At 39.6% G+C, this 27304-nt stretch overlaps 8 protein-coding genes across 8 annotated transcripts; 3 read left to right on the plus strand and 5 right to left on the minus strand.

Annotated features, from left to right (window-relative positions):
* Nucleotides 1-668: 668 nt before the first annotated feature.
* Nucleotides 669-1367, minus strand: BKA55DRAFT_580782 (uncharacterized protein). Its single transcript, XM_046193977.1, has one exon. It carries the CDS (start codon nucleotides 1344-1346, stop codon nucleotides 822-824), a length of 525 nt encoding a protein of 174 aa, XP_046043843.1. The 5' UTR covers nucleotides 1347-1367; the 3' UTR covers nucleotides 669-821.
* Nucleotides 1368-4306: 2939 nt separating this feature from the next.
* BKA55DRAFT_710501 (uncharacterized protein) lies at nucleotides 4307-5102 on the plus strand. Its single transcript, XM_046200781.1, has one exon. The coding sequence runs from the start codon at nucleotides 4548-4550 to the stop codon at nucleotides 5037-5039; it is 492 nt and encodes a 163-aa protein (XP_046043844.1). The 5' UTR covers nucleotides 4307-4547; the 3' UTR covers nucleotides 5040-5102.
* Nucleotides 5103-6061: 959 nt separating this feature from the next.
* BKA55DRAFT_523894 (Alpha/Beta hydrolase protein) lies at nucleotides 6062-7597 on the plus strand (the record flags this gene model as incomplete). The annotated part of the gene is made up of 1 exon (XM_046188673.1): nucleotides 6062-7597. The coding sequence occupies one exon, from the start codon at nucleotides 6062-6064 to the stop codon at nucleotides 7595-7597; it is 1536 nt and encodes a 511-aa protein (XP_046043845.1).
* A 4777-nt stretch (nucleotides 7598-12374) lies between these two features.
* On the minus strand, nucleotides 12375-15299 carry BKA55DRAFT_146478 (NACHT domain-containing protein). Its single transcript, XM_046184921.1, has 2 exons — nucleotides 15297-15299; nucleotides 12375-15246 (listed from the first exon to the last, which is right to left on the minus strand). The coding sequence occupies exon 2, from the start codon at nucleotides 14971-14973 to the stop codon at nucleotides 12619-12621; it is 2355 nt and encodes a 784-aa protein (XP_046043846.1). The 5' UTR covers nucleotides 14974-15246; nucleotides 15297-15299; the 3' UTR covers nucleotides 12375-12618.
* Nucleotides 15019-16231, minus strand: BKA55DRAFT_695609 (uncharacterized protein; the record flags this gene model as incomplete). Its single annotated transcript, XM_046200177.1, has 5 exons — nucleotides 15019-15246; nucleotides 15297-15599; nucleotides 15647-15721; nucleotides 15769-15997; nucleotides 16047-16231. The coding sequence occupies 5 exons, from the start codon at nucleotides 16229-16231 to the stop codon at nucleotides 15019-15021; spliced, it is 1020 nt and encodes a 339-aa protein (XP_046043847.1).
* A 661-nt stretch (nucleotides 16232-16892) lies between these two features.
* Nucleotides 16893-18128, plus strand: BKA55DRAFT_580788 (uncharacterized protein). The gene has a single exon (XM_046193978.1). The coding sequence runs from the start codon at nucleotides 17052-17054 to the stop codon at nucleotides 18027-18029; it is 978 nt and encodes a 325-aa protein (XP_046043848.1). The 5' UTR covers nucleotides 16893-17051; the 3' UTR covers nucleotides 18030-18128.
* A 4556-nt stretch (nucleotides 18129-22684) lies between these two features.
* On the minus strand, nucleotides 22685-23597 carry BKA55DRAFT_710511 (uncharacterized protein; the record flags this gene model as incomplete). The annotated part of the gene is made up of 2 exons (XM_046200782.1): nucleotides 22685-23098; nucleotides 23151-23597. 2 exons carry the CDS (start codon nucleotides 23595-23597, stop codon nucleotides 22685-22687), a joined length of 861 nt encoding a protein of 286 aa, XP_046043849.1.
* A 2228-nt stretch (nucleotides 23598-25825) lies between these two features.
* Nucleotides 25826-27241, minus strand: BKA55DRAFT_580789 (uncharacterized protein). The gene has a single exon (XM_046193979.1). It carries the CDS (start codon nucleotides 27041-27043, stop codon nucleotides 25853-25855), a length of 1191 nt encoding a protein of 396 aa, XP_046043850.1. The 5' UTR covers nucleotides 27044-27241; the 3' UTR covers nucleotides 25826-25852.
* Nucleotides 27242-27304: the final 63 nt, after the last annotated feature.

Here is a 27304-nt window from a genome sequence, read left to right on the forward strand (position 1 = left end):
ACCGGGGTGCCTAATTTTCCGCCTGAAGAAGGCAGAGGAAATCATTTTACACCTTTCAACATAGAATATCGTGATTTTCAGGTCAAATCTCTACCCAAGGAACCACTCGAATTATTCCAGATCTTCATACCTATTTCCCTTGTGCAGTCATGGATTAAATACACCAACGACTGGGTCACTTATCTCATCGAAAATGCCATTGATGACAATTGGAAGAACCCCCGTTCTAAACACTCACGTATCCATCAGTGGGACGGCCGGACTTCAGGCCTCCACAAGTAGTGATAGTGATGGGAGATTCATCGAGCTCTGCTCTTCTATGAGGGACTTACGACTTAGGATAAGTTGTTAAATCATATAAAACCTGAATGGGTCCTTGCTACCTAAAGCATTGGGTTATTATTGTAGCAGTGTGGCTGGACCTCTTGATTATAAATTTTTAGTTTTATTTGCTGGCATAATCTAAGAATCGTCCTGATCATATCGCAAGCTGTGCAGTGGGTGAGATTCAATTGTGAGACGATTCCACCAAGGAGCAAAACCTCTTTCAGACCGACTTCAACTACTTAAACCATGCAATATTTTCGCAATTAGGCCATTCGTCAATTGCGTCTGTACCTACATCACGTACAATAGTTAAGGCCGTTTAACGTAGGTTTCACTATAGCGTGGACACAAGGCGTAGGTATGTGCACATGTATATAATGTTGCATTACCAGCTGAGGCAAAACATGTGCACCTCGCTAGTTCTGTCGCGAATAATGACATGTGCCTTGAATGTGACACATCGCATCGAAATATACATCACGCTCAGCTTGGGATCACCCCTTTTCAACCAATATCAGAATCCAAGGCATGGTCCCAAACAATATCAAATCAAACAAATACAGCGCTCGAGCTGCTCCAGTCCACCCCTCCCCACTCTCTTTTGGAGGACCACGACCTCCCGCAAATCTGCGCCCCATGAATTCCACACAAGCCATAAATCCCAACCCTAATAGTCCAACTATCATTCTTACACTTGCTTTAGCGGGGACCTTATAGCGGTTTACTAGCCAATTCGCCCAAGCAATAACAGCCATAAACATAAGTGGTGCCTCAATAATTTCGGCATGAGCTGGTGGGAGATTGAATTTGGGGATGACGTATAGATGGCGGATGGTACCAAAGAAGAAGCCTGTGGAGAAGACGACGCCGAAATAAGTAAATGCGAGGCGACTTATAGTTGAGAGGGGAAAATTGGAGACATTTTTGGCGCGTGAAGTTTTAATGTTCGGCGCCATACTTTTCGGAGATAAGTAAATGTTTAAATTACGGCTATAGCCTGGTATTGCTATGCAAAGCATGGGATACAACCGACTTAGGAGTTAGGAAAGAGGGCATGAGATATTCTGCCAAGAGGGTATGCCAAGTTATAGATTGAGGCATGATCTGACTGTATCACATGAGGTCCACCGCGAGATCGACCCACTGGACTCCACACCGCCCCCCTTTGCTTCCTCCGTGATGGCACGGACCACAGACATTTATCAAAACAAACGCAGAAGAAACATAAACCAGATGTGAACAAATTATATATAACGAACCGCAAGAAGACAGATCGAAGGCAATAATAGAAGCAAGCTCCTGATCTATACCGATAACCATGCCACGATTCGATTTATCGCTAACCCCGAAGGCAAATCTGCCGTATACCTGCGTGAGCATTACGTAACATATTGATAAACTCTAAACGCAAGACCTAGACACTGCGATCAGATAGGTCCCTACGCATATGGGGATCCTAGGCAACGAATATGCAGATCGAGCAACCAGTGGTGATCATAAATTTAATCCAATCAAATAAACTACCGAACAAATCAATCAAATATACCAAAGGCTTATTTTAAATCAAACAAATGTAAAATACTGAGTTTAGAATAACATTTTATATGATTGATATAGGATAGAAGACTGGGGATCAAACCTGCTCTGGTGATAAGTGCCTCTTTGTAGGCTACCCGGAACGTGTTGAATGTCCGGGGAATGGATTTGACCAATCAGAGTCTTCGCGGATACTACCCATTTCTGAGCAACCACCCATTATCTGTTTCATTGGCGCCTGTGCGCGGAGATCATCACACATCATACCACCATCAGCCCACTTACGCATAGCGTCTTGCAGATCGCCACACCAGCACGTTCAGAGTCCCTGGGACCGGTCTTGATCTCCGCATTTTCCGAGGCCATCATATGAGTCGAAACGACAAGATTCTTAGTATCGCCGAAAATCGATGGTCCTCCAATTATATAAACTCTGTAGTGAACGATCCTATCCAATCATATACCTTCAACCTTAAAACAAGTCCACCAGCACGGTCTTAATACAGCCTCCAACGAATTTGGCTTCACCTACCCATAATGGGTGAAATCGAGTTTAGTAGACCCGATTTATAAACACATATAAAGTCAAAAGGCGCTACCCTAGTACTCCATACCAAAATCAATTCTACATAGAATTCATTTATTTTATATTAAATAACATAAGGTAGAATTAATTTTTATAGGGGAATAGAATTTAATTTCTAGACCTACCTAAAAGGGAGTAGGCTTAAATTTTGCAGAGGTAGACTTTATTTAGACTAAAGTTAATTAAATTAATAATAAGATGCACAGTTGGTAAGAGGGCGCGAATACATATAATTTACAGTATATATTTACTAGTAACTTAATAATCTTCTTAAATAGTTTATAAAGATCCTCCTCTTTAACTAAAACCGAGACATAGAGAGTATATACCTAATTGCAGTATAATAAGTTTCTTACTAATAGAGATAATAGGCTTTAATAAGCAGTATTAATTATTTAATATAATTTACCTATTTATTATACTTCTAGAATATTAACTTTTACTATATAAGTTATGTAGATTTATAATCCTTTTTAATAAGATTAATATATACCTTAAGATAAAATATAATAATATTACTTTAAAGTATTAATATAAATTAATAAAGTAGTTTAAAGTAATTCTAAATCTTCTTTAAAATTAGGCTAAGCTTTAACTACTATATATATTAATAGAACTGATTTCTTACCTTATTATACTAAGATTAAATAAATTAAAGTACTAGAAATATAATTATATATCCTGCTAAGTAGAAACAATAAGGCTTTATTTTATAGAGGAGTACTTCTAGAAAACCTAAGAGATAGAGAAAGGCTAATATTAAGTCTAAAGCTATTTACTAAATTATTATAAATTAAGGGCATTACTTATTAATAGTTTTTCCCTTCTTAGGAAGGTAATAAATAGTTTAAGTTTTTTTAAGATATTAAAAAATTAAAAAAGGGGAAAAGACTCTTAAAATTATTTTAATCTAATTTAAGTAAAAATATCTAAAGCCTTAATTATAAAGTATATATCTATCTAAGTAATATATTAGAGCAAGAGGAGAATTATATTAATTAAATAAATTAACTATATATAAGTGATAAGGACTTAGGCAGTAATGCTCTTATATCTATTAATTTATAGCTAGAAAGAACTTAATAATAGCTTATCTTTAAGAATACTTAATATAATATCCTATAAGTAATAATGCAGTTATTAAATTAATATTTATTAATATTAGACTATATTATGGCATAAGGGTGCTAATAAGGCGATTTAGGTATTAATAGCTTATATATTCGGTCTTGGTTATTAGGGTTTTAAGTGGTAAAGAGTGTCTCTATTTAGTACAGGCATAACTTTTATGTAAATAGAGGATATATTAAAGCCTAAGCACCGTCTAATTTAAATATGAAATGCATTTGACTGGGCTTATATCCCTGATGTTATTCAATTCTGTAACATGTCCTGTATAGACTCGGGTTTGGAACGTGGTATCGTGCTTTCGACTGGATCCGCCCTACGATCTGATGGATACCACGCAAACCTCTGCTTCACTATCACGGGCTTCCACGTAAAGGGCCTAGGCATAGCCGACGTTGTCTCTTCGTAAAGCTATTTCTAGGTTGTCCACATACAAGTAACCCTGATCAGCTAGGATTATATCTTATCATGGACATTCACCTCTTGAGCCGCTGTTGTCAGCATAACGCATGCCGTAGTCAATCACATAGCTGGCTTAACCAATTTAAAATATCGCGATGAACTCATTATGGCTCCTCAAATTGCGCCTTGGAGAAGGTGTGGATATCGAAGCGCGCCAGCAGATCAGCCCACGTAATAGTCGCTCCAAACGTGTAGTTTCACAAAATGATGTCCTCTTCTCGCATCCCGTATCCAAACATAGAGAGCCCCCAGACATATAAATGGGAGTCAAGCTTCTCCAAAATGCCGAGAGACTCTTGTGGCAGAGGCCAGCCAATATCTTTCTTCATCACTCGCTCTACGAATGACGTGAAGATCCCTGAGGACTCCTTGGAGTTTCATCCGATAACCACGCTTTAATAAGCGTACGCCTGCCCCCTCGCACACGATATTCACGTCCAATCCCAACATTGCACCTGCAATAGCCTTATCTAAGGGATCAACAACTTGTTCCAGGTGTGCGGTGGATATGACTACTATCATTTTCTTCTCAACCTTCCTTATCGTTCTTCCCTTTCGAATTAAAAATTGCATATCCTTCCCACTCTCTTCCCGAAGCTCCGAGCTGAACATATCATGGCCTCTAGCCTCACACCAAGTACCAATGTCTTTCGAGATTCCATCTTTGTGTTTAGTGATTAACCCAACAACAGACATATCCTCAACACCTTCTGGTGCCATATTTAGTTCATATACGGCCCTGCATGACTTCAAGGTACCCGGGCGTCCAGCGCGACTCTCGGATTTGTCGGCATGTGAACTCTGTTTAGCGAGGCCGGCAAAATGTCTCTGTCTTATAGAGTCGAAATTTGTGAGACTTCAAAGAGGGGACCGCATATTTCGCAGGAAGTTCCGGCTAAAGGATTCCAAGCACAACATGCTCGTAAGACAAATGAAGAAAGATAATGCGGGAAAATACATATACACCCACAGGAATAGTGAGATAAGAATGATGCTGTAGAAAGTCTATCAGCATATCTGCCAGGGGAGAAATGTTTAACCGTGAATCTACATAACTCTCAGGACAGTCATATGACAACGGAGCTATATACTTTATTGCCTGACACTAACGCGCACCAGCGTTTCTCAGACTCCGGAGAATCACGTGTACTTGATTTCTGCTATGCCCATCACGAGCCTAATTATTAGTGCTTGGATTAGCCGGTCCAATGCACTCGCAGTCTACGAGGCATCATATGATTGCGAGGCCTCACCATCGACTTCCACATACGACACATCCACTAAAAAAAAAGAGAAAGAAAAAAAAGGATGGGGTCATAATTTTTAGGTCAGGAACTGACGAGAGAAACTGTAACCGGCATAAGCAATTAGGTCATCGAGGCACTGTGACTGGCCACAGTCGATGGGCATAAAGTAACAGCGAAGCCACGACAAAGAAATGGCGGGAGACCTTGCAAATCACATTCCTGGCCACGACGATGAGGAATTCCTCTTAACACATACCTCGGTTCGCTCAGCCCAACCATGAACGAGCGGGCGACCTCCCGCAAATCTGGCACGGGAAGCAGTGGGTTTTCGAAGGTCCAGCTTATGGCGGGCAATCATAGCAGCAATTATGTCCGAGTTTTCCTTCGGTAGCTGAGCTTGTGTAGCATTTCTCTTCCCACTTCGGTCGTCAACGGCAACAGCAACCACAAGTAAAAAAAACTCTAAATTAGCAAGGGCGCTGCGGGAAGCAGGGCAACATGATGTCAACGTCATCATCAATCATCATAATCATGACCACCACTACTACCCACCACCAGATCAACACATCTCTCTAGTTGCCATTCGTTTGTCCATCGGCAAGCACCGCAACATGTTATATCAAAGGAGACGTGAAAACGACGCTGGCCACAAGACGTTCCAAGGTCTGATTTAGACCGTCCATTGCCCCAAAGGCCTCGATACCGATTGCCTTGTGCTTGCACGTCCTCGCCAATGCAACCAAACTTACTCTCCTTGCGTAATCAAGACAGTGTCATGTCCAAACAATCTTCCTCAACGCAAGATTGCTGTGACAACCAGACCTCAGACCCGATCGTCAGAACGGAGTCAGGCGACGTACGGGGCAGAACTGCCGACGGTGTTCATGTGTTTAAAGGGGTGCCGTTTGCGGCACCGCCATTTGGGCCCAATTACCTCCGTCCTCCACAAGCGCCGGAATCTTGGGGAGGTGTGCGTGATGCGCTAGAGTTCGGGCCCAAGTCGCCGCAGGTCCCCTATCCGATGGGGATCGCTGAGGGCCTCGCAGAACTAGTCGGCGCTGGTAAGGACTGCCTGACGCTGAACGTCTGGACGCCTAGCCTCGGCGCCGCGGGACGGCCAGTAATGGCCTGGATTCCCGGTGGCATGTTTGAATTCCACGCCACTGGCGCGGTAGCCTACTATGATGGCGGCAGGTTCGCCCGCGACGGCGTCGTGTGCGTCACCATCAGTTACCGCGTGGGTGCCCAAGGCTTTCTCTATCTAGCGGATGGCGTCCCCAACCTTGGCCTCCTCGACCAAATCGCCGCTCTCGAATGGGTGCAGAAGAACATAACCGTATTCGGCGGCGACCCCGGCAAGGTCACTATCTTTGGGGAGTCGGCTGGCGGCATGAGCGTTGCCACGCTGCTCGCGGTCCCCAGGGCTAAGGGGCTGTTCCACCGAGCCATGGTGCAAAGCGGGAACAGCCCGAAACTCAATTCAACCGCAACAGGGAAGCGGATCGGACAGCAGCTGGCAGAGATCCTAGGCATCGAGGGTAAGTGGGAGGCCATCAACGCGACGCCGTCTGATCGGGTCCTCCAGGCCCAGGCGACGCTGCGGGACGACCTGCTCGCACGCCCTGACCCGGCCTTCTGGGACGAGGTGGCGCTCAGCTATCTCCCGTGGGCACCCATCATCGACGGGGATATTCTCCCGGAGCATCCAATCGATGCTATCCGTGCGGGCGTCGCAGCGGACATTGACCTGGTCGTTGGGTCCAACACCGAGGAAACGCGCCTGTTCTTAGTTTCCGACGGCTCCATCGATCGCATCACCGAAGAGACCCTATCGGCGATAGCTGGTGCGTATGGCTTACCGCAGGAGGGCCTTGACGCCTATCGTGCGTCGCATCCGGGAGCCAGCGCTGGTGAGCTGTTCTCGGCGATCCAGACCGACTGGTACTGGCGGATCCCTGCCATTCGCTTTGCCGACGCCCATGCGAAGACGGCTCGAGCCTCGACCTACATGTATGAATTCGCATGGCGCTCGCCGCAGATGGGGGGCCGCCTCGGCGCGTCGCATGCTTTGGAGATCGCCTTCGTTTTCGACACGCTCGGCCTTGGAACGGAGCCCCTTCTCGGCCCAACCCCCCCGCAAGACCTCGCTGACGCCATGCATCGGGCCTGGGTGGCCTTTGCCACGACAGGAGATCCCGGTTGGCCGAAATATGATGCTAGTCGCAGGTCAACCATGCATTTCGACATAGACTCGAGAGCAGTGGACGATCCTCTCGACAAGGAGCTCAAGCTTTGGGACAGTGTGCATTAGCTTCTTGGCTACAACAAGCGCCTAAAGGATAGTAGCGTCTTCAGGGACCGACACGATAAGCCGTTAATTGCAGTCTTTCAGAAGAAGCGACGGGGGTTTTCAGACGAGAGGAGTTGAGGTGCTGCCGTCGTTATGCAAAGAATGGTGTTTGGTCTAGCATGAAGTAAGGGAGAGGAGGTCTGGAGAAAGTGAATTTCATTGTGACTGGATTGAGATATGAGGTGTCTGAGGTAAGAGGGATACAAGAAGGAGAGATAGTGACATGGAGGGAGCTATGGCCTATTATAAGGCCGGGTAAAAGTGGACTGGTCAATGCATGAGGCGCAGGAGGGCAGGCACTGCCCATTGGCGGTTTGAGCTGCTGCGCGCGGTAGTTCTGGTGAGCTCCGAGTGCCCACGATTTATGGGATAGGCTGTCCCATTTTCCTGTGGTTTTGAAGTAAAATAAAGCATCAGCTCAGTGGAAACTCAATAATAAAATGATAGATGATTCTAATGCGGGGGTTGATGGTTCAAGGCTCCCTGTTGATTCCCTTGGCTTACCGAATCCATGAACAGATGGCGAAAGGCGTAAGGATGACGGTGGTGGCAAAGGGCTGTTCGATTAAACTTCGATCTAACTTCGATCTTCAAGGGAACATGAAACTGGGCGGAATGAACTGGCTTTTACGCCTCAAGGTAGCACCGCAATGATACCCAGACACGAATGCAGTATAGTAATGTAGTATACTACTTTATCTAGCTAGTAGTAACCCAGAGATCAGTTTGATAACAGAGGGGGGACTTAAACTTCTAGTATATAACTAGAATTATCTAAAAGATAAGCTACGAGCAGCAGCTAAGACAGTATTGCTTACGCTCTGACTATCCCCTTAATTGTGTTAAGGGTCTAGAAGGTATTTTGCCCTATATTACCCCTATTATATAATAGGTATATATAGGGGACCTAATAATGCATAATTAGTTATTCCTATTAAAAATATTATATATATTATTCTAAAGTTATTAATAAGATCTTGATTTATATAATAACTAAAGATCTATTAGAAAGATAATAATAGCTAGAGGTATAAGTATAATAATACCTAGTAACTTAACTTTCCTCTTATATAAGACTAAAGGTTTAATATCTAATGATTTAATATAAATGGTATAATTTTAAGGCTAAATAACTGCCTTGAAAGCTATTATATCTCTTTTAATACTTTATACCTCTTTTCTTAGTTAATAGTTAAGTTTAATATACTAATTAACTTATTAAAAAGGGTTATTATTAATAAATAGAATTATAAATTAAAACACCAATTATAGATATAAAGATAAAAGCTTATATATATTATAGAAATATATATCTAGCTTAAGGCCCTAATTTATAAAAGAATCTATATAGAAAGTATAATTAAAAACTATTAGAAGACTTTTAAGTAAGGGAAGTAATATCTTAAAGAATTTATTACTAATTTTAACTTCTTTAATATTTCCTTTAAGGTAAGGCACCTAATAAGCGTTAGCTCTTAACTAGAAGTATCTTTAAATAATTTATTTAAAAACACACTTTAAGCAGTATATTAATATTTTTACCTATAATATATATAATAATTATATATATTAAATAAGTATATATATTAAATAAGTATATATATTAATAAATCTTAATATTTAAAATAGAAATTATTATAAAAATACTATAAATTATATAATAAATTAGAATTAATTACTAGACTTATTATTAGATATTAAAATAACTATTTAATATGTTCTTATATTATATCCTATCTTACTATATACTTTTTAATGCCTTTTCTTTCCTTATATTAACCCTTCCTAACTCTAACTTTTTACCAATTTAGCTACTACCTATATATTAGTATCTAACTAACTAATTACCTGCCTTCTTTTCTTTATTATAATTACTTCTTCTCTTTATAATTAGGTTTTTTTACCTTTTACTACTAGCTTAGTATCTTATTTACCTATTTAAGATTTTAGATCTTAACCTTTAATAAACTAACCTTATATATAATTGCCTTTATCCCCTTAAAAAGAGACTTTAATACTTCTAGAACTAATTATAAGGAGCTATTATAATGCCTTTTAATTTATTTTATAAGATATTCTAATTATAATATTACCTTAAGTATAATCTTTAGTACCTTTAAGACTTATAGGGTAGAAAGGCTAGTCTCCTCCTTAACTAGTATTAAAGGCTATAGTTATATATTAAGTTTTAAGATTATATATTTTAAATTAAGTAATATAAGCCTAATATTTTTAAAAGTTATTTTAATATTTTCTTTATTATATTAGCTTAAAATATAATATAAAAAGCTAAAAAGAACTTAATTTTAAAAAATTAATTTAGAAAGTATTAAATTAAAACTTAATTTCTTAGCTATATACCTATTTAAGTATATTAAGAGAGAAGTAATGCCATAGCTATATATAAAGTAATATAATAATAGTATTTTCCTTTTTTAATATAAACATAATATAAGGCATTATATACTATACTAAAAAAAAAAACATAATAACCTTAATATTAAGTTAACAGATTATATAGCTACTGCCTTAAACCTTAAGATCTAACTAAATAAGTAGCCTTAATTTATAAGTATAAAGAAGATATTTCCCTTATTAATAATAAATTAAATTCTCTTTCTATTATTAACCTCTTAATGTAATTATTATTACTATAATAATTATAAAGCTTTATAAGAAAATAAGCCTAAAACTATAACTCTTATTATTTAAGATATACTGCTATATAATTATTATTAATAATAATTAACTTAGCTATAATTATCTAGTTAAGGTAATTAATATATATATATTTACTTAATTAATTAATATTAATAATATTTATATTATAAGGATTTAAAGCTTATATTTTAACCTTTATTATTATAAAATTATAAGTAAATACCTACTTTATATTAATAAATTATAATTAATATAATAAGTTAATTTTACTATTTTTAGTTATTAAATACTAATTAAAGGTATTATATAAAATAGTTACCTTATTAAATTTATTAAATACTAAAAAAAGGCATTAAAAGGCCTAGCTAATTAGTTAAAAAAGGATATAAGTATATTATTATAATAGCAGGCCTTTATTAATAGTATTACATTAGCCGGCAGTAATGCTATATACTTGGCATAGTTTAAAGAGTTAAAAAGCAAGGTCTGGTTAGTTAAATTAAGAGTATAAATATTCTATTATAAGAAATAAAGGTAATTGTAGGGTAAAGGAGGGGAAGTAAGGGAGAAAAGAGGGGGAAGAAGTTAAATTAAGAAATAAAGGTTTTAGTATTTAGGAAAAAAACTATAAAGGCTAGTTAGTAATAAGTTAGATTAAGTTATAAGATAAAGTAGTAATAATAAATATAATAAAATAATACTTAAGACTTATTTAAGTATAAAAAAGTATTAAAAATTAAGAGGCTAAAGTAAAGAAAATAAATAAAGCAGTATATAAAGTATAATAATCTTATTCTTTTTATAATATCTTTTAAAGTTAATTAAGTAATAACTTTTATAATTATTAAAAATTAGAAAATAATAATAATTATTAAATTACTTTATTATAAATATATTAAAGTACTTTAATTACTTAAAACCTATCTTATTATTAGTTTAGTTAGTTTAAATTATTATAATTACTTAATTACCTAAAAGGCTACTTTCTTAATATTAGTTAATAAGGTAATACTATCTTATACTTATAATATTTAATAAGATTACTTAGCCTTTAATATTTATTACTTAAATAATATTAATTTAGTTTTAGTTTTTAAGCTATATTAATTTTAGCTTTTTATACCTTTTTATACCTATAATAATTATTTTATATATAATAATACTTATTATAATTAAATCTTATTTTATTAGTAATATAACTCCTAATAGTTAACTTAATATAATCTAGTAATGTCCTAGAGACTTAACTTTAGGTTACTTTAAAGTGCTTAAAGTATAAGAAGAATTTAATATTTTGAATAAGGTTAAGGTATAGTTATTAGTTAAGTATTAATTAATTACATTAACATTATAATGACTAAGGGATTTTTGGTGCACATACTTGTTTGGTGTATATGCTTATTATATATATTAGTTTAGAAAGCCTTAAGTATTATCTTAATAGCAAGCTAACTACTAACCCTCTTAGAAATAAATATTATTATAAATATAAACTATATATAATAATCTATTTATAACCTTAACTTAGAAAATAATAAAGACTTTAAGATATGCCTTAGATCTTAATATAAATTATTTATCTTAGTTTATTAAAGCAATATTTATTTTATTTATTAAATAGCTTATAAGGTTCTCCTTATAGATTTTGTATTACCTATAACTATTTTATTAGAGCTATACTAGCATTATTCTATTACTATTTAAGAGGTATATATAATTCTTACTAATTTATCTAGGCTTTAATTAAACTTTTTTAATTCTAATATTAATCTATTAATAAATATAAATAAGGAAGCTAGCTACTTTATTAATAGCTATACCTTTTTAGATTACTTAGCCTAAAATTAGGGCACTTACTTCTGCAAGGCTAATATTATTAATAACGCCTCTAGTATACCTTTCGCTCTAAGAATTTATAATCCGGATTTAAGGAGCTACTCGGTATGGTTTAGAATTTATTAGGAGACTAAATTCATGCTGGTTTCCAAGTTTATGGGACTTATAGGTAGCGTCGCATTTTAGACATAGTGCCGTTGTCAAGCTACTTCTCCAACAGGGGGCCGAGGTCAACTCGAAAGATAAGGAATATAGTCAGACGCCGCTTTGGCAGGCCGCCAAGAACAGGCACAAGGCCATCGTCAAGCTGCTGCTCGAGGCGCGGCTGCTGAGATAACACATTAACCACCACCCTAGTAACTAAGGACTAAATCAACTCTAGTAAAGTTGATTTTATCGGCCTACTTTAAACCTGGTAGGGTTGATTATTGCCAGGATGTAGAGTTGATTTTATACTGTTACACAAATAGAAATGGAGGGGCTGATCAAGACAGGGGCTCAGAGTGAAACGCGACGCGTCCTGTCGCGTAAATTGCAGATAAGTATAATATACTGGCTTTGGGCGAGGATCGAAGCAGCTCAGTATAGATTGGCCTGAGAGTCGCTTGATGACAGTGAAGGAGACGAATTATGTCACGCTCCACCCTGGCTTGCCTGTCATCAGACGAGCTTGAGTCTGGTTCGGATACTGCATCATACGCTAGGAGCTCAACAGCGATTTTCAGCATCTCATCCGGGAGGAACTTTTGCGATTGCAAGTAACGCCGTATTTCACCCCGAACTAGCATGTCATCATCCCGACGAGGTTTCAACAAATCCTCACGAGCTTTGGCCTCGAGCAGGTTTGACTTGCACGGATGTCTGATAAGAGCCCATCGAAGGTTTCGATCTTCTGATTGACGCCAAGATGGTAGGTATGGAAGAAATACTTCGAGAGAAGATGAATTACGTAAGATACTCATATCGGAAGAAAAACTAGTGTTCTGTGCATATCGCTGCAAAATCTCGGGCGAAAGTCGAGATAGGAGTTGCTGTCTCGCCAGGAGTTCTATAGCAGCATGTGCGATCCTGGTATCCGCATGAGCTGCGCTTTTCAAGATCGTGCTTATGAGACTTTCGGGCAGGCTAGATTTTGCCAGTATTGATATGCCAAGACTCCAATCAGGCATGCTTTTCCTATCTATCACAGCACGGTGGAGGACTTTTGCCAATACCGAACTCGAAAGAGCATCTCGGTTTGATAAAACGTCGAGGATCATACAGGCATCACTGAAAGTAGTGTCCGTCAGAATTCGGTGAATAGCGGATTCGGGAAACTCAGCTTCCTCAGCCAGCTTACTATCCGAGCCCTCTTGACAAAGTTGGAAATATGCCCAGTTTCCCAGTTGGTGCTGTAAATGATATTGTACCTCAAAAGTTGGTTTCGCTTCGACTAGGCAATGCATGATCAACCTCTGATGTGCGAGGCCCAAGATATCAGGTCGCTGGCTAACAAGGGTGAAGAATTCTGTCTGAGAGATTTGAGGAAGCAGACCACAGACAAATCTCCAAAAGACATCAAATGCTGGTAAGTACTTGTTCTCATGGAGAAACTCCTCGACTGAAGCCTCTTTCCTGGACCTGGGACGATCTGATGACAATACTATCAAGGGCTTCTTCTCCAACCACTGTTGCACAAAATACTGGGCAGCGAAATACTCTTGATATGTCAAATGCAGGAAGTAAAAACTTGCATAATCTCGAACACGTTCTTTTGGCGAGGAGCTCGACGAGCGTAGGAAGGATAGGCCTTGGAGGGTTAATGCGTCATCCACACAGTATTGGTCGCCGAAATGTGGGCGTATCATGTCGCGGAAGCCATTGTCGAAATTAACTTCACCAAGACACATACCTGCGAAAGCGAGAGCTTTCAGGAAATTGGTAAACTTTGTGCTTTCTTTCTTGACATCACCCCTGCTCCTCCCACTGGCGTTGTTCTGGTCTTGTGGATTGCCACTCTCCAAGTCCTTTTGCGCAAGCTTGATTTCCATTGCTTGATACAAGTCCGTCATGCTTCTAGGTGGCCCTGTTTCATCCCATTTGCTGCCTTTCAAGTTCCAGGTATGGCACGGTGCTTCAAGCTGAATCGGGATTCGTGGTAGATCACGAACGAGTTTATTCATTCGGAGGAACTTCCGAATCTCCTCTGGCGAATCATATGTCGACTTCTCAATATAATCATCCACTTGATCGAGAGCGAGCCCCACAACCTCCACCTCGATGTCGAAAGGGCTCATATATGTTGGCAGTCCAAAGTGAGGGCGCGATGTGATGATGACGTTGGGGCTGTTGATTAGGTATTGTAATAAGGAGATTGAATTAGAATCATCCAAGTTCGAAGCGACCTCGTCCAGGCTGTCTAGAAGGAAGAGAGTCCTTTTGAACTTTTCCAACTTCAATTGGTCGCCTATCCTTTTAGCAAGCTCTTGGTGGTGATCACCATGCTTGAAGAATCTCGCTTTCAGGACCGTTTCCAGGGTCGCTTGTTGACCTTTGAGGCCGCTGAGTTCGCGAAGGGGAATCCAAAGAAGTCTGTCGAAATTCGTTTTCCAAAGTCTGCCTTGTTTAAATTCATGAACAATCTTCTTACACAGAGTAGTTTTTCCAATTCCTGCACGCCCATAAATAAGAACCCTTCTGACATGCTTTTCAATCTTGTCGATTTTAACTGGATCAAAGAGTTTCGCCAACTCTATTTTTCTCGTATCCTCAGGCTCTTCGAGTCGCAAACGGCTCATAAGGGTATGGTTCGGGGATCTAGACGCAAGAGATGACTTGTCTTTGTCGTTCTTGAATGGCATGTGGACAAGACCAAGGTTAATATAGCATACGTTCAAGTCAAGCTTTTACCCAGACAGGCGATCGACCTTTAGCTCACCATCTGCATAGCAAGAGTCCCATATTATTTTGTCGGTGGTTTCCGGGATATATGGTGGCGTGACGCTTTTGATGTAATGGACCAGCTGTTGAGGCCGCTGATCGTCGACACCGGTGAATATGTTTAATTCTGTATGACTGCATGCCGATTGCAACCTCTCAACAGCATGTATTTCTGAGGAGAACGAATCAATGACCTGGCAAATATGTTAGAAAAAGAGAACTAGGAAAGAGAGCAGGTACTGACCAGTCCTATAGGTAGTACGAACTGATACATAGGCTTTGTGTCAGAAATGGATACGATAGGCATGACTCTTAACCCGCCTTTTCTTAGCCGATCGTTAAAGTTGTTCAACAATTCCTTCAGATGCCTGCGGCGCGAGTTTAGAGCTTTGATGAGTTCTACGTTGGAACATAGGGATCTGTTGCAGAACGCCCGTAGAGTTGCAAGTTGCGGCATTGAGGAGCCTAGGTGCGGTTTTCCAAGGAATATAATACCCCGAGTTATCTTCCAAAGGTAATCATCGTTACTTTCCGTAGCAAAGAACGCCTAGAGTCTAGTTAGTTGAGCATTAGCCTGGCCAGGATGTGAAATACCTCTTTAATAACAAGACCCCCGAAGCTGTACCCTAAAAATACGACTGGGAGTAAATCATCTTGCCCTTCATAACGCTGGAAAGCTTAGCGATGTGTCTTCAGCAGGGTATTAGATATCCTACCTCGAAATGCGCGTTCAGCTGACGCAATAAGTCTCTACCGAACTCTGGTAGAGACGCAACAGATCCATCGTATTCCCAGTCTGAGTTATAAACCCACTGAAGGCTTCTCGCATCCTTGAGGTGGGCTGGGAGTAGGTTTAGGAGTAAATCTGTTTCTTCTTTGTTGGCGGCCTCCTTGCTTTTCCATGTACTGACAGAATGCGATCCCAGAGCTTGAACTGCGATAATTCTGGACCGTCAGTGACACCATTGACTCTATGAACTGGCTTGAAATTTACTGGAATTTTGGGTCTTCGCCCTCCTTAACAATTCGCAGTTCTCCAAAAGGAATGACTTGACGACGTTGCATCCTCTTAGCAGCAGCATCATACTGCCGATACAAAAGCCATGCCCCGATCGCTATGGCGATAACGATAACGAGGTGGGACCAAGAGAGTTCTTCTTCTGGCTTTCTCCAGCTCATGCTTTGATGATTATGATGAACAGGTTGAATGATGAAAGTTGCCCAAAAACTGAACCTAGAGTCAACGTCAAGCAAAAGTCAGTTTGCTGATCAAACGTCAGCAGTGGCTTAGTATCGCCCGAGGCCTACAGAACGCCACATGCATGTCAGCAAGTTTTCTGCGACTTCTTAACCTATCATTCCAGCTAAGGCTGTCAATACGAATACGCCAGGATTGTGGCCAGCCAAGAACAAGACGTGAACTAATTATTGTTTTAGCCTGTTAATCAGAGGTATAATAAATTTAGGTGATATCTTGTCCACTATCGAATCCCTGTAGCTGGCCCGCTGATGAGGATTCTACTTTGAATTCACAACCCCAATATGGCTGCCCTGTTAGGCTTGGGGGAGCCAGGATTAGGCTGCAAGGATTCCTTGTTACATGCATGACTTAGGAGGCGCCGAAACACAAGCCACAGTCATGCATTTAAGCGGGGAGCTCTCCCCGAAAGGTCCTATTGTGCTTAGTACATCACCGTCATAACTTGTGATTCAGCCAGGCGTACAGGGGGGCACTACTCAGAAGCTATCCAATCGGAAGAAGACACATCAGGAAACTGACTGCCTATCAGGTAAATCACGCAACCCTTGCAGTCTTAATGCGCAAGCGCTTGCTCTTTATCTTATGTTATCGATGACCTTTTCTAAGATAGATACAAACAGCGTTTGTCCCGCAGTACTTGGGTAACAGATATTTTGACTACTTATATTTTCTGTTCTTTCCCTTCTTACACATTTTTAAAATTCTTTTTTTCTCCCTTCGGACAAGCTCAATCTCAAGATGGCCGAATGCCCTTTCAAACTGAATGACCAACTCTGCGATGAAATGAACATCGACTCGGCAGGAATCATCACACCATCGGAAGACGAACATGGGAAACTCCGACCTGAGTTCTTGCCTGGTTGTCCTCGGATCAATCTAAACGATCCAAATATGGGAGCTTATCTTACCAAGGAACTATTGACTCCCGAACTGAATGAATTCGAGCCATATCTTTGGCTGGTTGCTAAACAAGATGGCACGCACATTTCATCTCTCACAGAGCAGATTGTGCGGGGACGGAACATTATCATTACCGAAAAGCCAAGCCTGCATCTAGTTTGGGCACATAATCGGATATTCATCAAACCATTACCACTCTATCTTCTATCTAGACCCTTCTGGGATTACTATCTTTTGTCAGACAAATCCCCAATCGCCCGGTCTTCACAGCAAGACATCCTCCAAGCGGCAAATGGCCTACTTAGGTCATATTCCTTCCTTGTTCAACATGAATCCGATTTCGCAATTGCAACCGATGAAAAAGTTCGACTTGTTCCAAGAGAAATCTCTTATACAAAGTTTGCCCAACTTACCCGGCTACTCGAGGGTATCAATAACAAGGACGTCTCTCCACGCTTCCATTTTGGAGAGCTGCGGCTTACACGGTTAAACTTTTGGTATAAGGTTTTTCTCTTGGGTTTCAATTATTCCAAGGTGGATTGGCAGTACAGCGCTTACATGGCAAGGTTTTATGCTCCTATCTTGTTTATCTTTGCTATATTTTCCGTTGTTTTGGCTGCAATGCAAGTAAATTTAGCGGTTGATGATAGTCAGCCTATAGCAGTCAGGAATGCCTATCGTGGCTTTTCCAACTTCACCCTGCATTTTATATTAGTTGTTATGGCATTTCTTTTGGTGATTCTTATAATAATGGTTCTTCGGGAGTTAATCTTTGCTATTTCCGACTTAATCCAAAAGAAAAGGCGAAATATATAGGCGAAAAGGAAAAAGAAAAAGAAAAACTCTACTACAATGAATCAATATATATAAGCAACAATATTTAGAACAAATCAGATGGCCAGACCAAAGTCAATATCCTTCATACCTCCATATGACCATGTCAATAATTGTCCTCTAACCAGTTTTAAAATGATCCGGTAATATTAATACCAACGGGCGCCGTCTGACCAGATGCAAGATATAATAATGTAGCCCTTGTTGTTGAACTTCAGTTGGGGCGCGGTAGGGGCTCTGGGATTCCTGGGCGTGTTAGCCTTAAACAAAGGCTGGCAAGCGATGTTGATGATGTCACAGACGAGACAAAGAATATACTCCCTCAGCGAAAAGCCACAACTGTGGAATAATGGGTAGGAACCATTAATTCATGGCTACAAGATAAATCGTGCTGTCACAGCTATGGTCCCTAATTTCGACCGTTTCAGAGAAGTGCGAATTGATACGATCGGTAAGAGTTTCGTATGGTTGGACAGGGATCCTGGTGTGGACCATCATCGGCCAAAGTGCGCTCATAAGAAAGAGAAGGGCAATCGGGACTGTTGAGAATACCGCTGGGGACCTCGGCGTGGAAGCGTACCTAGATGAGTATCAGCATCCCTAAAGCAAAAGGGCAACCGAGCACAGGGCTGCGTACCCGATGACTTGTTTCCCAGGATGAGGGAACTTCATCCACTTAAGCTGTACCAGGGACGACATAATGCAAACGAGATGTGGATCCTGATACTACTTTCTTGTGTGATCTGTTGCAGTTTGCGCTTTTACAGTCGATAGATGGGGAGATTGTATCCAGATATAATGACGTTCCAGATCAAGCTGCCTGTTACGTCAGGTTGTGACGTTGTCGTAGTGGTAGATGGTGAAGAGTTGTAATACTATCATCTGGTGTTGTAGTTGTCGTGAGACGGAACACTTGGGAATATAGAAGATGTACCTTCCTGAAATGAAAGACCGTACGCCTCTGGAAATGTATCGAGATAGTAAAGGCTGGTCGATTGAGTGGGTTGGGGGGAATGAAGTACTTGAAGTTGCTGGAGGGGACTTCTCACTCAATAGAGAAGTTCTGTCGCAGCCATGGATTTTATGACCGGGGTTCGTGAGTTCACCAACTGTTTGGCGTGCCTAGCGGTGTCCTCATGGTGCGCCGGTTTTGATTTCGACATGGTCATCATCGAGCTGTTTAGATTCCAATCATCTTCCAGCTAATACAAGACTTAGAAAATTTATTATACCTCGGATCTTAGCTTTACCGTGTCTCGTGGTCGTTGTAAGTTGCAATCATGTATCGCTGTATGGGTACGGACAACACCGGCCCATTTCGGTATTGATATGGATCTTTTCACAGAAGCTAGTCCTCCCCCGAAACCTTAGCCATCATGATATAGCCTCGGTGACAAGCATACGGACCATTGGTCGAGAAAGACAGCATGTGGGACTTACTTATTAGTGCTAGAAAGCAAATTGAAGATGGTTTTGAGACAGAAGTGGTGAGGTGTAGCTGCAGCTGATCCTGAATTGCCGATCGATAGGGTATAAATCATTCCTATTTAGGCTACAGCCAGCTTGTATCTCGGATCTTTGAAAACGGTTTTAAAGGTAGGCTTGGGAAGGCGAAGAGGAACAGGCCATCAGGAAGGATTCGGGCAGAAGCAAGGGTTGCGCTCCCCAGATAGCTTCTTTGTCTTTGTCAGGATGAATGGTCTCTAAAGACGCAGGAACATGACCCAAGCCAGATCAAGAATGTCTTTCTATGAGCCAATCGGAATAATTCATGGATGGTGGTGGTACTGACGTGCAACCCTTTGGGCTCAAGGTTGGAAGATTTGCATCACAGGTTCCAGTCTAGGGTTTTCTTTCCTAGCGTTTCGCTTGATTATATAATACTATCATCAATATTCTGAGCCAGAGCATTAATATGCGGCTTACTGGGAGCAGATACTCTCTTTAATCTGTTAAGATATTATAATATTCCTTTAAATTTCGCCTTGATCAGAAGTCGCCCGCCATGGTGTAAATGACGCCCGGTCTGTACACAAGCAGGAAAAGCTCGGGCCACTAATACAGTCAACTAGATTAGTGGCCCGTGCGCATGCTGACTGCAAAGTCAGTTACTAAAACTTCTCGTGAATCCTCGGTCAATTGAAAGCACTATGGATAACATAGAGGAGAAATTTGAGCCGTATCTGGCAAGTATGAAGCAGATTTGCCTTTCTGTTTTTCGAATGATGTAATAATTCCATGTTGTATGTCTTGGTTGGTATTTGCAAAGTATATAGGTATGGCGGTTGCCGGGCAGTAGGGTAGTTCAGCGCTGTTGCCCACTAAACTCAGCCGCGAGTAGCCGCCTCCTTTTAACCTAGAATATTATAATTTTAAGATTAACCTTTTACTTAAAGAAGTACTTAAATTATTCTAGCTTTTTATGCCTATTTTCTTTATATAATTATAGATTAAATATACTAATAATTAGGTTATTTACTTACTTAAAATTGCTATTATTAATAACTAAATTACCTCTCTCTTTAAATAGTTTTAAATTTTTATATAAAAAGGCATCTTTACTATAACAGCTTATATATAGCTTAAGGTTATTATTTACCTAGGAATTTATAAGGAAATATTAGTTAAAGATTATTAAAAGTCCCTTAACTTAGGAAATTAATGCCTTTTTTACTTAATTATTAAGTTTATATTATTATAAAAGTTTAAGCTAATTAAAAAGTATTTTTATACTTTTAATTATATTAAGCTTAATATAAGAAATAAAAGCAACCTTTTAAAGACCTTTTAAGTAGTTAAAAGTAATTTAATTATATATAAAGGGTATTTATTAAGCTTTATTTTCTAGAGATTAACCTTATTATAAATAAGTATATAATCTCTTTTATAAGTAAATTAAAAGAGATAATAATTATTAAAAATAAACCTATACTTATAGGCTTTAAAGTCTATATTATTATTTTATAAGGCTTTTTTTTATAATAACTTTAATATATAAAGGCATTATTATATAAGGCTATTATAATTAAGCTATTTATATTAATATTATATAATAAAAAGGAAAAGCTATAAATTAAAATTCCTCTTAATAATATATAAAGTATTATAATTTACTAATTAAAAAGGCAATTAATATAAATATATTATATCTTTATAAATAACCTCTTCTTATTACTATAGCTTTTTTACTTTTTTTAATAACTTAACTATAATACTATAGGTATAATATGCCCTAATTATAATATTATTACTAAAATAAAGTATATAAAAAAGACTAAAAAAGCTCTTAATAATATAGCTTTATAATATAATAAAGTATATTTAATCTTAATATAAGATAAATAAGTATAAATAACTTTAGTTATATTTTCTTTATTAATTTATCTTTTTCCTTTTTCCTTAAGTTATTTAAATTACTTAAAAAGATAATAATATTATACTCTTTCTTTTAATTATTCTTAATAAAGCCCCTTATAAGTATATATTAAAAAAGAGGAAAAAGCCTATTAAAAGAGGCATAAAGGCATAATTATAATACTTATAATAGGTCTTTAATAGTAATAGCTTCAAGATAATCCTTATTCTTATTATTACTACTTTATATAATAATAAAATAAATTATTTTAACTATACTAATTAGATATAATCTTATATAATATTTTAATATTAATTTTAATATAATCCTTAATAAGTATTACTTTAATCTTTTCTTTTTAAAGTTATACTTATAAATAGCTTTATTTTATAAAAGAAATTATAATAGCCTTATTAAAAGCCTTATAGTATACTTAAAGCTTAAAAAAAGTATATTTATAATACTATTTTTAACAAATATATAATTAAAAGTTATATAAGAAAAAAAGGCTAAATAAAATAAAAGAAAATATTAAGGATATAAAAGTATAATAAATTTACTTATAAAGAGATATTAATTATATCTATTAGGGCATATATTTAAGCTACCTAGCTTATAAAGGCTTTTAGTAAGGTTAGGCCTAACCCTTTAAAATAAAAAAAAAGGAAAAAGAAAGTTATTTATAGCTAATATTAAGAAATAAATAAAAGGTATAAACTATATATAGCTATAAAGTATATAATATAGCTATTTATAATATGGCTAACTGCTAGTACTTCTATTATATGTAAATTTAGGTTGTGAGAATGTACTTTAAGTAGTGCTTATTTTAATAGGTCCTATACCCCTGTCGTGACCCCGCCGGAGCTTTATGCCACCTGAAGAGATAGTTCTATGGTCTAGAGAGCATAAAGAATGAAGTTTTATTCTTTTTAAATTAACATTGCTGTCGAGGCATGTTATGGTATGTTGCGATAGATTAACCTGTATATATAGGTAAAAAGGATGTAATTTTATAAAAGTAATAACGACAAGGGGCCAGCATACGGACGAAAAGTGGGTAATTTAGTAAATTACAAGCAGTCCTTGGTACAGTAGGGGACCTTTTCGGGACCGAAGGCCCCCCGGACGAAAAATATACATACCATACATACATACATACATAGAGGCGCCGCGATGTTATGACTTTATAAACTGCGATTATTTGCACGTCACCAGAAGAAAAGTGCTATGTCAAGGTAATGAGTTCTGGTGCCGGATCTTCACCTCAAGTATTATATATCTAAATCTTGCTATATAAATTAGCCTTCTGGTTCTTCAAGCTCGCAGCTTCGCATAGCTCTCTCAACCCATTATTACTATACTCTACTTGATCCCTGAAAAAGATACTCTGACCAAAGATCTCCACAGCCAGACCAAAATTCTCATTCTTGGTCACCTCCTTTCCGTTCGAGTCTTTTATGTTTCCACCCTTGATGAGAGTTTCAACAGTAGAAACTACAGCTTCCACGGGCGTCAGATGTTCGTCAGGAAACGAATCCATCATTTGCTTTTTGATCAAGTTTGTGCGAATCGTCCCTGGGCAGATGGCATGTATCCGAATGCCGTCGTTCAAGAACGGATAAGCGACTGAGCGCATGAATCCAAGTACGCCGAATTTCGAAGCAGTGTACAACGGATTGAACTCTTGGGCGTACTTTGTCCTGTTAGTTGTCTTCTGTCTTAATTTTGGTTGTAAAAATACATACAAAACTTGCAATACTGGCTGTTATCACCAGGATAGGATCCTGACAGGGATTGCTCGGAGCTAGGAAATATTGCCGGGCAAGGTAAGATGTCGCGATGACAGCTTTCAAGTTGATATCGATGCTCATCTGGCGCGGTTCCGGGGGAGGGAGAGAGGTTGCTTTCTCATAAAAGTTCTCTAACTGAAGAATGCCAGCATTTGCGAAGACGAAATCTAGTCTGTCCTCGGACTTGAAGATCTTGTCAAAAGCAGAGGACAAGGACTCGTACTTGTTCACATCAGTTTGAGTGAAGATCAACTCTGGGATTTCTTGAACAGCTGTTGCGCCGGCAGAATTGTTGAGATCCAGGATATGGACTTTCCAACCTGATTTGGATAGAGACTTGGCAGTGGCCAGGCCCATGCCTGATGCACCACCAGTGACGATTGCAACTTTGATAGTAGCCATATTCAACCACTTGGGTATTGACGGAAGAACGTGGTTGCTAGTGACTATAGGAGAACTATTGACCTGAAAGTGAAGGTCAATAATAAGTTGCCGTATGCTTATCTCCAAGCTCCACAATGCTGGATCAAGATACGATCTAAATAAGATAAGAAATTGAGATTTTTGTAGTTGGAGGCGTTCAAAGAGGGGCAGCGTGGCTTAGATGCTCCCTGAGGTTCTTGTAAACTTGGATGATCTGAATCTGCCCGCGGGATTCAATTCCGAGGACAGATCCAATCATTTCCACCACCAAAACAGAGCTAATATGGCCTAGTTTGCGGCCCCAGTCCTTTCGGAACCAAGCTTTCCGACGTCTGGCAGAGTTAGATGTAGAGGCGGTTCATGATAATGGTCGCACTCAAATGGTACTGGCAGCTAGATGCATTAGGTAGGTGTCTCTATTAACAGCGCTTAAACTGATAGGACCTCAGGCGATATCTTGTCTAAGAGACATTAAACTTTGCCTAGATTTTATTTAGTCTTTATGTTTCTTATTATAAGTTTCTATTTGGATATTTGAAGTATAGTCAGTTATGGACTGGTCAATGTGGCCATAGGCTTGTAGTGTGTGGATAGTATCATAACTCACTTGACCTCGCATATCCTGCCGGGACTCGCGGTCATAACACACTCGGCGATTAGTCTATCAACGAGCAGTCTGTTTACTGAGCTGGGGAGCGAGCCATTGTAACGAGCAAACATTTAACGACACTACCTTGCGTGAGAACCAAAACCGTAATTTTGAACCGCAATATCTACGAGAATCATAAGTTATGGCGGCGGCATTCTACACGAGGCATTCGTTATTCATACACTCTAAGTGGTCACGTAATAGATTAATCTGCAGATAGAGACATCTCATATGTCAGTTTAGATTAAAATCAATGGGGAGAAGCCAGCATCTAGATAATCGAAATGCTGTTAAGTCATAAGTCCTCTTACGCAGATACAATGAATTTAAATTCTCTTGATGACTTTGATGCACTCCGATGAGCTCTAAAAGGGTTACATGGGGGCCTAATACAGCGATTTGTCTTTGTGCTTTTGTCTTCTGCCTTATCGTCTGGTTTCGACATCACGGTCGCTGATTTGCGGACCCTTCTCTTTGTCCTATCTACCGGAAATCAATCAATGGATTCAGAGGCAATAAAGGATGTTAAAGAAAAATATCGGTGCAGCACTAATAGCTTTGCCAATGTACACGAGTGAAACAAGCTCTCTGACTCAGCCGGCTTGGCCCTAGATGTTATGCGGTGGGATGTCTATACTCCACGAGAAAGTATCTTTGCACAAACTGTCATTCACTGATCCAATGCTTATGCCTCATCCTTGATTCCAGAGTTGGCTGGCATTGTCACGCCACGAAGAGCACAAGGACATTCCTATGTACCGCCAGCTTCACTATCTGGTAAAAGTACTCTGAAAATTACAATGTCTTTGAGATATGACCATAGACATTACTATTCTGTCCACCCGCTCAAGGATGGAACCATGGTCTTTCGGGGCGGAGAATCGAGAAAGGATTCAGACTGGACTCCATATTCCCTCGAGGACAGATACACCATTGATGATTCAACACACAACTCTGGCGTGATGAGAAGCAGCATCGCTGGATTCTTCATGCTGACGTATGGGTCGGCCTCAAAAATATCTGCTCCATCTGATGAACAGATTTTTCATGTCTGGATTGGAATAGTCAGGGAAACTACAAATGCTGTGCCCCTTTCTGGGCCTATTGACGGGCTGAACCTACGCTGGTTTTAATGGCCATGGTGAGTTGCCCAATACCACTGTTTCAATTCCAAGCTGACGAATCATGTTTTGAAGGAATGGCAAGAGTTTTACAGTGCGCTCCTGGACTAGCAATGCTGATTATTGGTAAACCCGGCAGCACAACCGGAATGCCAATACTTCCAGTTCAACAACTGGAGGCTGGATACATTCCTCTGTTTCAAAGCTCAGGCTTAGAACTGCTATCTCCCAGTTTGGTGGTAAACGCCGGACTAATCAAATCGCCTTCATTTAACTTGCAAGAGGGAAAACAGAAGCATCTAGGTCTACGGCTGAGTCAACCTATCGTTCCTATTAAGACTTTAGCGAAGGGCATGTCGGTCGTACGAACATAACAGAAAGGTCAGAATAGTTGCATGACGAATGTATTGCAATGTTTAAACATGACTCATCAACATCTTGAATTCCATATCTGCCCTTCTTCTCTATACAACTTGTCCCAAAGCATCGCCACCCTTGATGTGATCCAAAAACTCTTGACTAAACGGATAGTCCGTATACCCTTCCGTTGTATGAGGCGTATAAAAGGTAGCACGATTGTACTTGTTCAGTCCCAAGCCTCTCCAGATTCGGAAAGGCAGATCTGGATTTGAAAGAAAGTATCTGCCGAAAGGAACCACGATGTCTTTTGTCGGCCAGTCGTGATCCACGAGCTTCTGCGCCCTCTCGGGCGTAAACCCTCCAGCAATCAAAAGAGGTCGATCCCAGATCTTGATCGCAAAGTCTAGCTTATCGGTGTCAGAGGCCTCAACATCCAGATTGCCAGCGATTCTCGACTCAATCAGATGTAGATAGGCGAGATTCAACGGCTTCAGCTTCTTAATGACATCTGCAAACTGTGAGATTGGATCCTTCATTCGCATATCATTGAAGGTGCTCCAGGGACTGAAGCGAATACCCGTGCGTTCAGAGCCAATGGCATTACAGACGGCCTGGGTTACCTCAACCGCAAACCGAGATCGGTTCTCAATACTACCACCATATGAATCTGTGCGTTGATTGCACTTATCCTGGATGAACTGATCGATAAGGTATCCATTGGCTCCATGGAGCTCGACGCCATCGAAACCGGCATCGATAGCATTTTTGGCAGCTTGAGCATATCTCTGAGCCGTCTCATGAATCTCCCCAGTGGAAAGAGGCTTAGGCTTGGGGTGGAATGAGTCAGGAGGGATATCGCTGGAGCTACGAAAGACAATTCCCTCCCTCTCCGCAACCTCAGGATCAGCCGTACGACCCAAGGCCCAGAGTTGACAAAAAATGTATCCACCCTTGGCATGAACGGCGTCTGTAACTGAACGCCACGCGGTAATCTGGTCGTCGTTGTAGATACCAGGTGCATTGGCGTAACCACCATCTTGGGCCGAGATAAATGTTCCCTCCGATATCAACAAAGTTCCATGAACGGATGCTCTTTGGCTGTAGTAGTCCTGGAATGAAGGTTGGGGCACATGATCATCCGAGGCTCGGTAACGAGTCAAAGGACACATGGCGATGCGATGTTGAAGAGTGATGTTGCCGATTTTGACAGGTTTAAACAGTTGAGACTCAGACAGGTCATCCAAGCTCCTGGTCTCGGCTTTCTCATTGCGTGTGGTTAACGAATTGATTGTCATGGTGAGTGGATTGTCTTGATTGATGATTGGTGTTGCTGGACTAATCTATTACACTCTTCTCGGTGAGGATTATATAGCCAGCTTCCAACATGATGTCCGAACGGTATTGGAGTTGGCTTACTAATTTAATTGGTCATTCTGTGACGTATCGTCCTGCTCAGCATTGGCTGAGGACATGACATAACGTGGGTGTTCATGATTTTTGCTAAGCAAACGTTATCTTGCCACCAAGGGCCCTGACTCATGGACAGTCTGTCATGT

This window comes from Fusarium redolens (assembly GCF_020744475.1).
Source record: "Fusarium redolens strain MPI-CAGE-AT-0023 chromosome Unknown BKA55scaffold_19, whole genome shotgun sequence".
In the NCBI taxonomy this organism is placed as follows: domain Eukaryota; kingdom Fungi; phylum Ascomycota; class Sordariomycetes; order Hypocreales; family Nectriaceae; genus Fusarium; species Fusarium redolens.